The 13072-nt window shown below is 49.4% G+C and overlaps 2 protein-coding genes across 3 annotated transcripts in view; both read left to right on the top strand.

The window, feature by feature from the left end:
• The window catches only part of LOC137320706 (polymeric immunoglobulin receptor-like), a 788493-nt gene that overhangs the window by 154030 nt on the left and 621391 nt on the right, over nt 1-13072 (top strand). The window lies entirely within an intron of this gene.
• Nucleotides 1-13072, top strand: part of LOC137320705 (dual specificity testis-specific protein kinase 1-like) — a 119830-nt gene that overhangs the window by 96814 nt on the left and 9944 nt on the right. The window contains exon 7 of the mRNA XM_067982401.1: nt 158-241. Coding sequence (XP_067838502.1) covers nt 158-241 — 84 coding nt within the window. The remainder of the gene's footprint in view (nt 1-157; nt 242-13072) is intronic.

Raw genomic sequence — 13072 nt, 5'->3', positions numbered from 1 at the left:
GTTCTAGAGCTGGTTGCTCTGCCCTCTCCGGGTTCTAGAGCTGGTAGCCCTGTTCTCTCCGGGTTCTAAGCTGGTTGCCCTGCCCTCTCTGGGTTTTAGAACAGATTGCCCTGCTTTATTCCTTTCGTCATTCTGTTTTCTTGTCTCCCTATCGCAGACAGACGTCTTCGCTTACGGCATCATTCTGTGTGAGATCATCGCTCGGATACCGGCTGACCCGGACTACGTGCCCCGCACTGAGGTAACAACAACAACAACAACTTGCATTTATCTAGCACCTTCAACATAGTAAAACGTCCCAAGGTGCTTCACAGGAGCATAAATCAGACACAATTTGACACCGAACCACATAAGGTGATATTAGGACAAAAGCTTGGTCAAAGAGGTAGGTTTTAAGGAGCGTCCTGAAGGAGGACAGAGAGGTGGAGAGGCGGAGAACTGCAGAGCTTAGGGAGGGAATTCCAGAGTTTAGGGCCTAGGCAGTTGAAGGCAGGGCCGCCTATGGTGGAGCGATTACAATCGGGGATGCACAAGAAGCAGAATTGGAGGAGCGCAGAGATCTCGGAGGGTTGCAGGGCTGGAGGAGGTTAGAGAGATAGGGAGGGGCGAGGCCACGGAGGGATTGGAAAACAAGGATGAGAATTTTAAGATCGAGGCATTGCCGGACCGGGAGCCAATGTAGGTCAGCGAGTGACAGAGGGTGATGGGTGAACGGGACTTGGTGCTTAAGTTAGGAATAGGGGAAGAAGAGATCAAGTTCACGGAGGATGCAAGGTCGGAGGCCGGATGTTATCACACAGTGGCTGACCGCAGCCTCCGTTATTGTGTGAAGGGGTTGAACCTGACCTGTGAGCGAGACTATCGCTGAGCGCGAAGTGGAGCTACGTTCTCGGGTTGATGTGGGGGGTAGCCGTGAGCTGTGCCTGACTTGTGGGTGGTGCTGCCATGGAATCTGTCAGGGTTGTCATAAGAGGCTCCTTCGTGATGGGTTCCACTGTGATGTTGATGGAGCTGACCGCTCGGTCCACCTTGGACAGAGTGGGCTCCGTGCTCTGCGCAAAAACCTCGAGACAAGTTGGGGCTGGACTCCTCCATGCTCTGCGACATTGTACGCAAGCTGTCTGGCAGGCTGCCCAGTGCACCTTACATTTCCTGGTAGATGCCCATCAGCTTTCTTCGATACCCTTGGCCCTCAAAGAGTGCATCTACGCCCTCTGCAGCAGGACAAGTATGCAACCTCACCCTCCAGCAAGCTGGCACCTCTGGTGTCCTTTCCCCCCGCCCCAGCTCCTGCCCACTCGTGCCCAGTGAGTCACCACGTGCAGATTCTTTCTCTAACCCCAGCCTCTAAAGTCCGCGTGGTGCCGGTATCCGAGCTGGCGCTTGCGAGCGTCGGATCGAGTGACGGGGCATCTTCAGGAGGGCTGGGCTCCTCTTCCTCCACTGGCTAAGTGGGGGCGGAGGGGGGGTCAATATTCTCAGCAGCTGAAATGAAAGAGAGGGACGTGGGTTAGCTCGTGGTGTGAGGGAGAGTGGAGAGAAACATCTGCAGCTTGTCATGCAGAGTGTGTGGGTGAGGGAGAAAGGGACAAAGAGGATTAAGTATAAAGGAACCCTGCATGACATCTCCTCCAGCGGCGCCAGTGGCCAAGGCCTCCGCTCTGCCCCTTCCCATTATTGCCAGGTCGCTCTCTTTGAAGGATCCTCCTCCGGTGGCAGCCTGTTGCCTGCTGTTGTGTGCCACCTTCTCCTGCAAGAAAGGAGTGTGTAAGCTCACTGCGCTCGTATCCGCCTTCGATGCTGCAGCTCACTGCGCCCTTATCCGCCTTCGATGCTACAGCTCACTGTGCCCGTATCCGCCTTCGATGCTATAGCTCAGTGCGCCCATATCCGCCTTCGATGCTACAGTTCTCTGGGCCCATATCTGCCTTCGATGCTACAGCTCACTCTGCCCATATCCGCCTTCGATGCAACAGTTCTCTGCGTCCATATCTGCCTTCGATGCTACAGCTCACTTTGCCCGTATCCGCCTTCGATGCTACAGCTCACTGCGCCCGTATCCGCCTTCGATGCTACAGTTCACTCTGCCCATATCCGCCTTCGATGCTACAGTTAACTCTGCCCGTATCTGCCTTCAATGCTACAGCTCACTGTGCCCGTATCTGCCTTCGATGCTACAGCTCACTGCGCCCATATCCGCCTTCGATGATACAGCTCACTGCGCCCGTATCCGCCTTTGATGCTACAGCTCACTGCGCCCGTATCCGCCTTTGATGCTACAGCTCAGTGCGCCCGTATCTGCCTTCGATGCTACAGCTCACTGTGCCTGTATCCGCCTTTGATGATACAGCTCACTGCGCCTGTATCTGCCTTCGATGCTACAGCTCAGTGCGCCCATATCCTTCGATGCTTCTTCCACTGTCATCTCAAAGTGCTTGAAATACAATGAGTGACTTTGAAGCGCAGTGACTGTTGTTTTGTAGCTATTTGAGCAAAGTAAGATCCCACAAACTGCAGTGAGACAAATGAGCAGTTTTTGCTTGAGGGCTAAATATTGGCCAGGACCCCGGAGAGAACTCTCCTGCTCTTCTTCGAAATAGTGCCATGGGATCTTCTACATCCACCTGAGAGGGCAGACGGGGCCTTGGTTTAACGTCTGCTCCGAAAGACGGCACCTCTGATAGTGCAGCACTCCCTCAGTACTGCACTGAAGTGCCTGACTGGATTATGTGCTCAAGTCTGTGGAGTGGGGCCATGCAACCACGACCTTCTGACTCAGGAGGCGAGAGTGATAACCAGCTGACACTTTGAGAAAGGAGAGCTGCGGAACTGGTTTGCAGAGTGAAGCATGGAATTCTCAGCAGGTGCTGCCTGTTTGCTTGCCGATGCATTCCTGTTCTACACTCTTTATCTGGATTAAACCAGAAGTGTAAATTCCACTCTGGTGATGGTAACGGAGAATGTCCATTCTGTATGAACGAGGACTGTAACCCTGAACCACTTCTCTCCCCGTCCCAATTTTAAAAAATATTACTTTTGGTACACAACCTGCCTTGTGATTTGATTATTTGGATTTGGCTTACATTGCAGGTCGAGCCTGACCTCTGCCCAGTCCTGTGTGACCAATGGTCAAGCCTGACCCCTGCCCAGTCCTGTGTGACCAATGGTCAAGCCTGACCCCTGCCCAGTCCTGTGTGACCAATGGTCAAGCCTGACCCCTGCCCAGTCCTGTGTGACAGGTTGCCAGCAGTCACAGCTAAAACTACTTCCTATTTGTGTTTGTATTTCTGTTAAGAGCCTCTTCCATCCGAAGAGCCTAGAATGCTCGGGGAAGTGTTTTGCTACAAGTCTAAACAAAAGAATTTGCTTTTAGACAGCACCTTTCACGACCTCAGGATGTCCCAAAGTGCCCTACCGCCAATGAGGTACTTTTTGAAGTTAGTCATTGTTGTAATGTAAGAAATGCGGCAGCCAATTTGCGCACAGCAAGATCCCACAAACAGCAATGACCAGATAATCTGTTTTCAGTGATGTTGGTTGAGGGATAAATATTGGACAGGACACCAGAACTCCCCTATTCTTCTTCACAATAGTGCCTTGGGATCTTTTACATCCACCCAATGGGGCCTCGTTTTAACGTCTCATCCAAAAGTCAGCACTTTGTCCAATGGTCACACAGGACTGGGCAGGGGTCAGGCTTGACCATTGGTCACACAGGACTGGGCAGGGGTCAGGCTTGACCATTGGTCACAGGACTGGGCAGGGGTCAGGCTTGACCATTGATCACACAGGACTGGGCAGAGGTCAGGCTTGACCATTGGTCACACAGGACTGGGCAGAGGTCAGGCTTGACCATTGGTCACACAGGACTGGGCAGAGGTCAGGCTTGACCATTGGTCACACAGGACTGGGCAGGGGTCAGGCTTGACCATTGGTCACAGGACTGGGCAGGGGTCAGGCTTGACCATTGGTCACACAGGACTGGGCAGAGGTCAGGCTTGACCATTGGTCACACAGGACTGGGCAGGGGTCAGGCTTGACCATTGGTCACACAGGACTGGGCAGAGGTCAGGCTTGACCATTGGTCACACAGGACTGGGCAGAGGTCAAGCTTGACCTGGAATGTAAGCTAAGTCTGAATAATCACAAGGCAGGTTATGTACCAAAAGTAGAATCATAGAATGGTTAAGGCACAGGAGGTGGCCATTTGGCCCATCGAGCCTGTGCCAGCTCTTTGTAAGAGCAATCCAGTTAGTCTCATTCCCCCCCCTCTTTCCCCGTAGCCATGCACATTTTTCCCTTCAGGTATTTATCCAATTCCTTTTAGAAAGCCACGATTGAATCTGCTTCCACCACCCTTCCAGGCAGCGCATTCCAAATCATAATTACCCGCTGCGTAATAAAGTTTTCCTCATGTCGCCTTTGGTTCTTTTGCCAATCACCTTAAATCTGTGCCCTCTGGTTCTCGACCCTTCCGCCAATGGGAACAGTTTCTCTTTATTTACTTTATCTAAACCCTTCATGATTTTGAACACTTCTATCAAATCTTCTCTCAACCTTCTCTGCTCTAAGAACAACCCCAGCTTCTCCAGTCTATCCACATAACCGAAATCACACATCCCTGGAATCATTCTAGTAAATCTTTTCTGCACCCTCTCTAAGGCCTTCATATCCTTCCTAAAATGCAGTGCCCAGAATTGGACACAATACTCCAGTTGTGGTCGAACCAGTGTTTTATAAAGGTTCATCATGACTTCCTTGCTTTTGTACACTATGCCTCTATTTATAAAGCCCAGAATCCTGTATGCTTTTTCAACCGCTAACTCAACCTGCCCTGCCACCTTTATAGATTTGTGCATAAATACCCCCAGGTCTCTCTGTTCCTGCACCCACTTTAGAATTGTGCCCTCTAGTTTATATTACCTTTCCTCATTCTTCCTTCCAAAATGTATCACTTTGCACTTCTGTGTTAAATTTCATCTGCCATGTGTCCGCCCATTACACCACCCTGTCTATATCCTCTTGAAGTCTATCACTATCCTATCCACTGTTTACTACACTTCCAAGTTTTGTGTCATCTGCAAATTTTGAAATTGTGCCCTGTACACCCAAGTCCAAGTTATTAATATTATCAAGAAAAGCAGTGGTCCCAGCACCGACCCCTGGGGAACACCACTGTACACCTCCCTCCAGTCCGAAAAACAACCGTTCACCACTACTCTCTGTTTCCTGTCACTTAGCCAATTTCGTATCCATGCTGCCACTGCCCCTTTTATTCCATGGGATTCAGTTTTGCTGACAAGCCTATTATGTGACACTTTACCAAACGCCTTTTGAAAGTCCATATACAAAACATCAACCACATTGCCCTCATCAACCCTCTCCGATACCTCATCAAAAAACTCAAGTTAATTAAACACGATTTTAACAAATCCGTGCTGGCTTTCCTTTATTAATCCACGCTTGTCCAAGTGACTATTAATTTTGTCCCGGATTATCATTTCTAAAAGCAATATTTTTTAAAATTGGAAAGGTGAGAGAAGTGGTGCAGGGTTACAGTCCTCATTCATACAGAATGGACATTCTCCGTTACCATCACCAGTTCTGGTTTAATCCAGATAGAGTGTAGAACAGGAATGCATTGGTAAGCAGCACCTGCTGAGAGTTCAATGCTTCACTCTGCAAACCAGTTCTGCAGCTCTCCCTTCTTATAAAGTGCAGCACTGCCTACTGAATTGTTGTAAACAATTTTACAACACCAAGTTATAGTCCAGCAATTTTATTTTAAATTCACAAGCTTTCGGAGATTTTCTCCTTCCTCAGGTAAATGTTTCAAGATCTCCTTGAAGCCTACGCATTTATACATATTGAATAATACATGGTGTTTACAGACTGCCCCTGCAACTGCCCGTTGCCAAGGCAATCACCGTGTTCAGACAGAGAGGTGTCATCTGCAGAACCCCCGAATACACATTCAACAAAAAAACAAACAGGGAAAAAAAACAGAGAAAAAAAAACACAGAGAGAGGCAGAAACATCCGGAAGGCAGAGAGAGCCAGCAAATGACCCATTATATTAAAAACAGATAACATTTGTTCGCTGGTGGGGTAACGTGTAGCGTGACATGAACCCAAGATCCCGGTTGAGGCCGTCCTCATGGGTGCGGAACTTGGCTATCAATTTCTGCTCGACGATTTTGCGTTGTCGTGTGTCTCGAAGGCCGCCTTGGAGTACGCTTACCCGAAGGTCGGTGGATGAATGTCCATGACTGCTGAAGTGTTCCCCGACTGGGAGGGAACCCTCCTGTTTGGCGATTGTTGCGCGGTGTCCGTTCATCCGTTGTCGTAGCGTCTGCATGGTCTCGCCAATGTACCATGCTCTGGGGCATCCTTTCCTGCAACGTATGAGGTAGACAACGTTGGCCGAGTCACAGGAGTATGAACCATGCACCTGGTGGGTGGTGTCATCTCGTGTGATGGTGGTATCTGTGTCGATGATCTGGCATGTCTTGCAGAGGTTACCGTGGCAGGGTTGTGTGGCGTCGTGGACGCTGTTCTCTTGAAAGCTGGGTAGTTTGCTGCGAACGATGGTCTGTTTGAGGTTGGGTGGCTGTTTAAAGGCGAGTAGTGGAGGTGTGGGGATGGCCATAGCGAGGTGTTTGTCCTCATTGATGACATGTTGAAGGCTGCGGAGAACATGGCGTAGTTTCTCCGCTCCGGGGAAGTACTGGACGACAAAGGGTACTCTGTTGGTTGCGTCCCGTGTTAGTCTCCTGAGGAGGTCTATGCGATTTTTTGCTGTGGCCCGTCGGAACTGTCGATCGATGAGTCGAGCGTCATATCCCGTTCTTACTAGGGCGTCTTTCAGCGTCTGTAGGTGTCCATCGCGTTCCTCCTCGTCTGAGCAGACCCTGTGTATTCGCAGGGCCTGTCCATAGGGGATGGCCTCTTTGACGTGGTTAGGGTGGAAGCTGGAAAAGTGGAGCATCGTGAGGTTGTCCGTGGGCTTGCGGTAGAGTGAGGTGCTGAGGTGCCCGTCTTTGATGGAGATTCGTGTGTCCAAGAAAGAAACTGATTCTGAGGAGTAGTCCATGGTGAGCTTGATGGTGGGATGGAACTTGTTGATGTTATCGTGTAGTCTCTTTAGTGATTCCTTGCCGTGGGTCCATAGAAAGAAAATGTCGTCGATGTATCTGGTGTATAGTGTTGGTTGGAGGTCTTGTGCAGTGAAGAAGTCCTGCTCGAACTTGTGCATGAAAATGTTGGCGTATTGGGGTGCGAATTTGGTCCCCATGGCTGTTCCGTGTGTTTGGGTAAAGAACTGGTTATCGAAGGTGAAGACATTGTGATCCAGGATGAAGCGGATGAGTTGTAGGATGGCTTCCGGAGATTGGCTGTTGTTGGTGTTGAGTATTGATGCTGTCGCAGCGATGCCGTCATCGTGGGGGATACTGGTGTATAGTGCCGAGACGTCCATCGTGGTGAGAAGTGTTCCTGGTTCAACTGGTCCGTGGGTACTGAGTTTTTGTAGGAAGTCTGTAGTGTCGCGACAGAAGCTGGGGGTTCCCTGTACGATGGGTTTCAGGATGCCCTCGATGTATCCAGAGAGGTTCTCACACAGGGTTCCGTTGCCTGATACGATGGGACGTCCGGGTGTGTTGGCTTTGTGTATCTTTGGGAGGCAGTAGAAGTCTCCCACGCGGGGATTACGTGGGATGAGAATGCGTAGGATGCTTTGAAGGTCTGGATCGAGGCTCCGGGAATTCTACCACAAACCCCAAGATTTCAGCAGCGAACCCAATGAGACAATCGACGATCCGGAACAGCAGACAGAGGGATCCGCGGTACAGCAACCGAAGAGGAAAGAGTCAAACTGGACTCCTCCGGAGGGTCGCTGCCCTCAGCTGGACATGTATGCTCAAGCTGTCAGGAAATGCGTCAATGCCAGATTCATCAGCCGCACTCAGAAGACAGTCCAGAATGTCACCCGAGCACAACGCAACGCCATCAACGCTCTCAAGACCAACCGCAACATCGTCATCAAACCAGCGGACAAAGGAGGAGCCATAGTCATACAGAACAGAACAGACTATTGCAAAGAAGCATACCGACAACTGGACAACCAGGAACACTACAGACGGTTACCCGCAGATCCGACCAAAGAACACACCCACCAGCTCAACAAACTGATCAAGACCTTCGATCCAGACCTTCAAAGCATCCTACGCATTCTCATCCCACGTAATCCCCGCGTGGGAGACTTCTACTGCCTCCCAAAGATACACAAAGCCAACACACCCGGACGTCCCATCGTATCAGGCAACGGAACCCTGTGTGAGAACCTCTCTGGATACATCGAGGGCATCCTGAAACCCATCGTACAGGGAACCCCCAGCTTCTGTCGCGACACTACAGACTTCCTACAAAAACTCAGTACCCACGGACCAGTTGAACCAGGAACACTTCTCACCACGATGGACGTCTCGGCACTATACACCAGTATCGCCCACGATGACGGCATCGCTGCGACAGCATCAATACTCAACACCAACAACAGCCAATCTCCGGAAGCCATCCTACAACTCATCCGCTTCATCCTGGATCACAATGTCTTCACCTTCGATAACCAGTTCTTTACCCAAACACACGGAACAGCCATGGGGACCAAATTCGCACCCCAATACGCCAACATTTTCATGCACAAGTTCGAGCAGGACTTCTTCACTGCACAAGACCTCCAACCAACACTATACACCAGATACATCGACGACATTTTCTTTCTATGGACCCACGGCAAGGAATCACTAAAGAGACTACACGATAACATCAACAAGTTCCATCCCACCATCAAGCTCACCATGGACTACTCCTCAGAATCAGTTTCTTTCTTGGACACACGAATCTCCATCAAAGACGGGCACCTCAGCACCTCACTCTACCGCAAGCCCACGGACAACCTCACGATGCTCCACTTTTCCAGCTTCCACCCTAACCACGTCAAAGAGGCCATCCCCTATGGACAGGCCCTGCGAATACACAGGGTCTGCTCAGACGAGGAGGAACGCGATGGACACCTACAGACGCTGAAAGACGCCCTAGTAAGAACGGGATATGACGCTCGACTCATCGATCGACAGTTCCGACGGGCCACAGCAAAAAATCGCATAGACCTCCTCAGGAGACTAACACGGGACGCAACCAACAGAGTACCCTTTGTCGTCCAGTACTTCCCCGGAGCGGAGAAACTACGCCATGTTCTCCGCAGCCTTCAACATGTCATCAATGAGGACAAACACCTCGCTATGGCCATCCCCACACCTCCACTACTCGCCTTTAAACAGCCACCCAACCTCAAACAGACCATCGTTCGCAGCAAACTACCCAGCTTTCAAGAGAACAGCGTCCACGACGCCACACAACCCTGCCACGGTAACCTCTGCAAGACATGCCAGATCATCGACACAGATACCACCATCACACGAGATGACACCACCCACCAGGTGCATGGTTCATACTCCTGTGACTCGGCCAACGTTGTCTACCTCATACGTTGCAGGAAAGGATGCCCCAGAGCATGGTACATTGGCGAGACCATGCAGACGCTACGACAACGGATGAACGGACACCGCGCAACAATCGCCAAACAGGAGGGTTCCCTCCCAGTCGGGGAACACTTCAGCAGTCATGGACATTCATCCACCGACCTTCGGGTAAGCGTACTCCAAGGCGGCCTTCGAGACACACGACAACGCAAAATCGTCGAGCAGAAATTGATAGCCAAGTTCCGCACCCATGAGGACGGCCTCAACCGGGATCTTGGGTTCATGTCACGCTACACGTTACCCCACCAGCGAACAAATGTTATCTGTTTTTAATATAATGGGTCATTTGCTGGCTCTCTCTGCCTTCCGGATGTTTCTGCCTCTCTCTGTGTTTTTTTTTCTCTGTTTTTTTTCCCTGTTTGTTTTTTTGTTGAATGTGTATTCGGGGGTTCTGCAGATGACACCTCTCTGTCTGAACACGGTGATTGCCTTGGCAACGGGCAGTTGCAGGGGCAGTCTGTAAACACCATGTATTATTCAATATGTATAAATGCGTAGGCTTCAAGGAGATCTTGAAACATTTACCTGAGGAAGGAGAAAATCTCCGAAAGCTTGTGAATTTAAAATAAAATTGCTGGACTATAACTTGGTGTTGTAAAATTGTTTACAATTGTCAACCCCAGTCCATCACCGGCATCTCCACATACTGAATTGTTAGCCAAGCTTTTGTGCTCAAGTCCTGGAGAGCGGCTTGAATCCACAACCTTCCTGCCTCAAAAGGCAAGAGTGCTACCCACCGAGACACAGCTGACAGCTGAAGGTGGGATGCATATATCCCTGTGTGATCTTTGGTTTCCCTGTTATCTAACCCTGGCTGTACCTGCCCTGGGAGTGTTTGATGGCACAGTGTAGAGGGGAGCGTCACTCTGTATCTAAACCGTGCTGAGCTGGGAATATTTGATGCTGTCACTGGGTGCCATCAGTGGAACAATGTACCATTTCCCCAACACTAACACCCCTCACCTTGACGAACAGGAAAGCTGTTTTCTCGATCAGCCTCTTGCCATTTTGTTGGTGCATGAATTTTGAATGACTTGCCTGTGGCTGGGCTCCATATGCCGTGAATTATTCAGACCGTGGCTGTGTGCGGTAAATGACCTTTCTCTGCATTCAGTGCAGTCTTTGTTAAGGTTCTGTGTGTGTGTGTTTGTGTAACCTAAGGTGATTATAGCGGCTCAGGCACTGTACGTGGAACATTGTTTGATGACGCACGAGAGCCACGTAAATTATTTACATCACCTCTTGGTTCTTCCAAGAGGTGGAGATGCCGGTGACGGACTGGGGTGGACAAATGTAAGGAATCTTACAACACCAGGTTATAGTCCAACGGTTTTATTTGAAAATCACAAGCTTTCGGAGGCTTTCTCCTTCGTGACGAAGGAGAAAGCCTCCGAAAGCTTGTGATTTTCAAATAAAACCGTTGGACTATAACCTGGTGTTGTAAGATTCCTTACAATTCTTCCAAGAGGAATGGGCTTGCGGTAAAACAGTGGGACGCTGGTGGGTGGGTCGCAGGTTATCTTAACTTTGGTGACAGATGGAAGGGGGGAGTGGAGTAAAGGAAGACTTGCATTTTTATAGGACCGTTTATTACTTCACATACATAATTATTTAGAGGTGCAGCCCCCCCCCCAACCCCATATTATATAGAGAGATGCAGCAACCATTTTGCAACACGGCAAGATTCCCACAAACAACAGAGAGATGAATAAGCACCTTAATCTATGTTTGGGTTGAGGGAGGACTCTTGCCCAGAATACCAAACAGTCCTTCACTTCTTCAAATAGCAATTGACGTGGTACCTCCATGAGAATAAATCACGGGACTTCCACAAACCGTCTTAGTTGAACAAAAATGGAACCAAACTGTAGCCTCTTCTGATCATAAGATAATTACAGACGAGGGAGGCCATTCGGCCCATCTTGATTCATCGATCCAGAGAGATCCTAATGTCCTCCCATTGTGGCATCCAATTGTTTCTTAAATGATTCCAGGTTTTTGCCTCCACTACTCCATCTGAAAGTTTATTCCACATTTCGATCACACTTTGTGTGAATAAGAATTTCCTGATATAAGCTATCAGTCCTGAAAGTACCCTTGTCTAATTTGAACCCATGTCCTCTAGTTCTGCTCCCGGTGGTAATGTTGCTGGACTAATAATCCAGAGAATGGCAGTTCAAATTCCACCATGACAGTTGAAGAATTTAAATTCAGTTTAAAACAAAAAGCCGGTATCAGTAAAAGTGACCCTGAAGCTGTCGAAAAAACCCAACTGGTTCACCAATGTCCTTTAGGAAACGAAACCAGTCATCCTTACCCAGTCCGGGCCTATATGTGACTCCAGTCCCGCACCAATGTGGCTGGCCCTCTGAAGAGGTCTAGCAGGCCACTCAATTGTATCAAATCGTTCAGCTGTTCAAGGAGGCACACCACCACCTTCTCAGGGCAACTAGGGATGGGCAATAAATGCCAGCCTTGCCAGCGATGCCCAGATCCTGAGAATGAATTTTTAAAAAGTAATATTGAGGATTAACTTTTTCTATATTATTAACAATCTATATCCCACCATAAGATCACCTCTCAGATGCCTCCTTTCTAAGTTTAAGAGCCCAAATCTCTCCCGTCTTTCCTCATAACTCAGGCCCCTGACACACTAGGGATCAGCCCTGTGACTCTTCTCTGCAATATATATATAAAAATCAGTCCGTACCCGCATGCAGCAAGACCTGGACAACATCCAGGCTTGCGCTGATAAATGGCAAACAACATTCACGCCAGACAATGACCATCTCCAACAAAAGAGAGTCTAACCACCTCCCCTTGACATTCAACGGCATTACCATCGCCGAATCCCCCACCATTCCCACTTTCCCGCATTTGGTCCGTAGCCCTGCAGGTCACGCGCTCTTCAGGTGCACATCCAGGTATTTTTTAAATGAGTTGAGGATTTCTGCCTCTACCACCCTCTCAGGCAGTGAGTTCCAGACCCCCACCACCCTCTGGGTGAGAAAATTTTTCCTCTTTTCCGCTCTAATCCTTCTACCAATCACTTTAAATCTATGGCCCCAGGTTATTGACCCCTCTGCTAAGGGAAATAGGTCCTTCCTATCCACTCTATCTAGGCCCCTCATAATTTTGTACACCTCAATCAAATCACCCCTCAGCCCCCTCTGTTCCAAGGAAAACAGCCCCAGCCCATCCAATCTGTCATCATAGGTAAAATTCTCCAGTCCTGGCAACATCTTCGAAAATCTCCTCTGCACCCTCTCTAGTGCAATTACATCCTTCCTGTAATGTGGTGACCAGAACTGTGTGCAGTACTCAAGCTGTGGCCTAACCAATGTTTTATACAGTTCTAGCATAACATCCCTGCCTTTATATTCTATGCCTTGGCTAATAAAGGAAAGCATTCCATATGCCTTCTTAACCACCTTATCTACCTGTCCTGCTACCTTCAGGGATCTGTGGACA

This window comes from Heptranchias perlo, chromosome 4 (genome assembly GCF_035084215.1).
Source record: "Heptranchias perlo isolate sHepPer1 chromosome 4, sHepPer1.hap1, whole genome shotgun sequence".
NCBI classification, from domain to species: Eukaryota; Metazoa; Chordata; class Chondrichthyes; order Hexanchiformes; family Hexanchidae; genus Heptranchias; species Heptranchias perlo.
The sequence above is the reverse complement of the archived record's forward strand: the minus strand, read 5'-3'. Positions and strand labels throughout refer to the sequence as shown.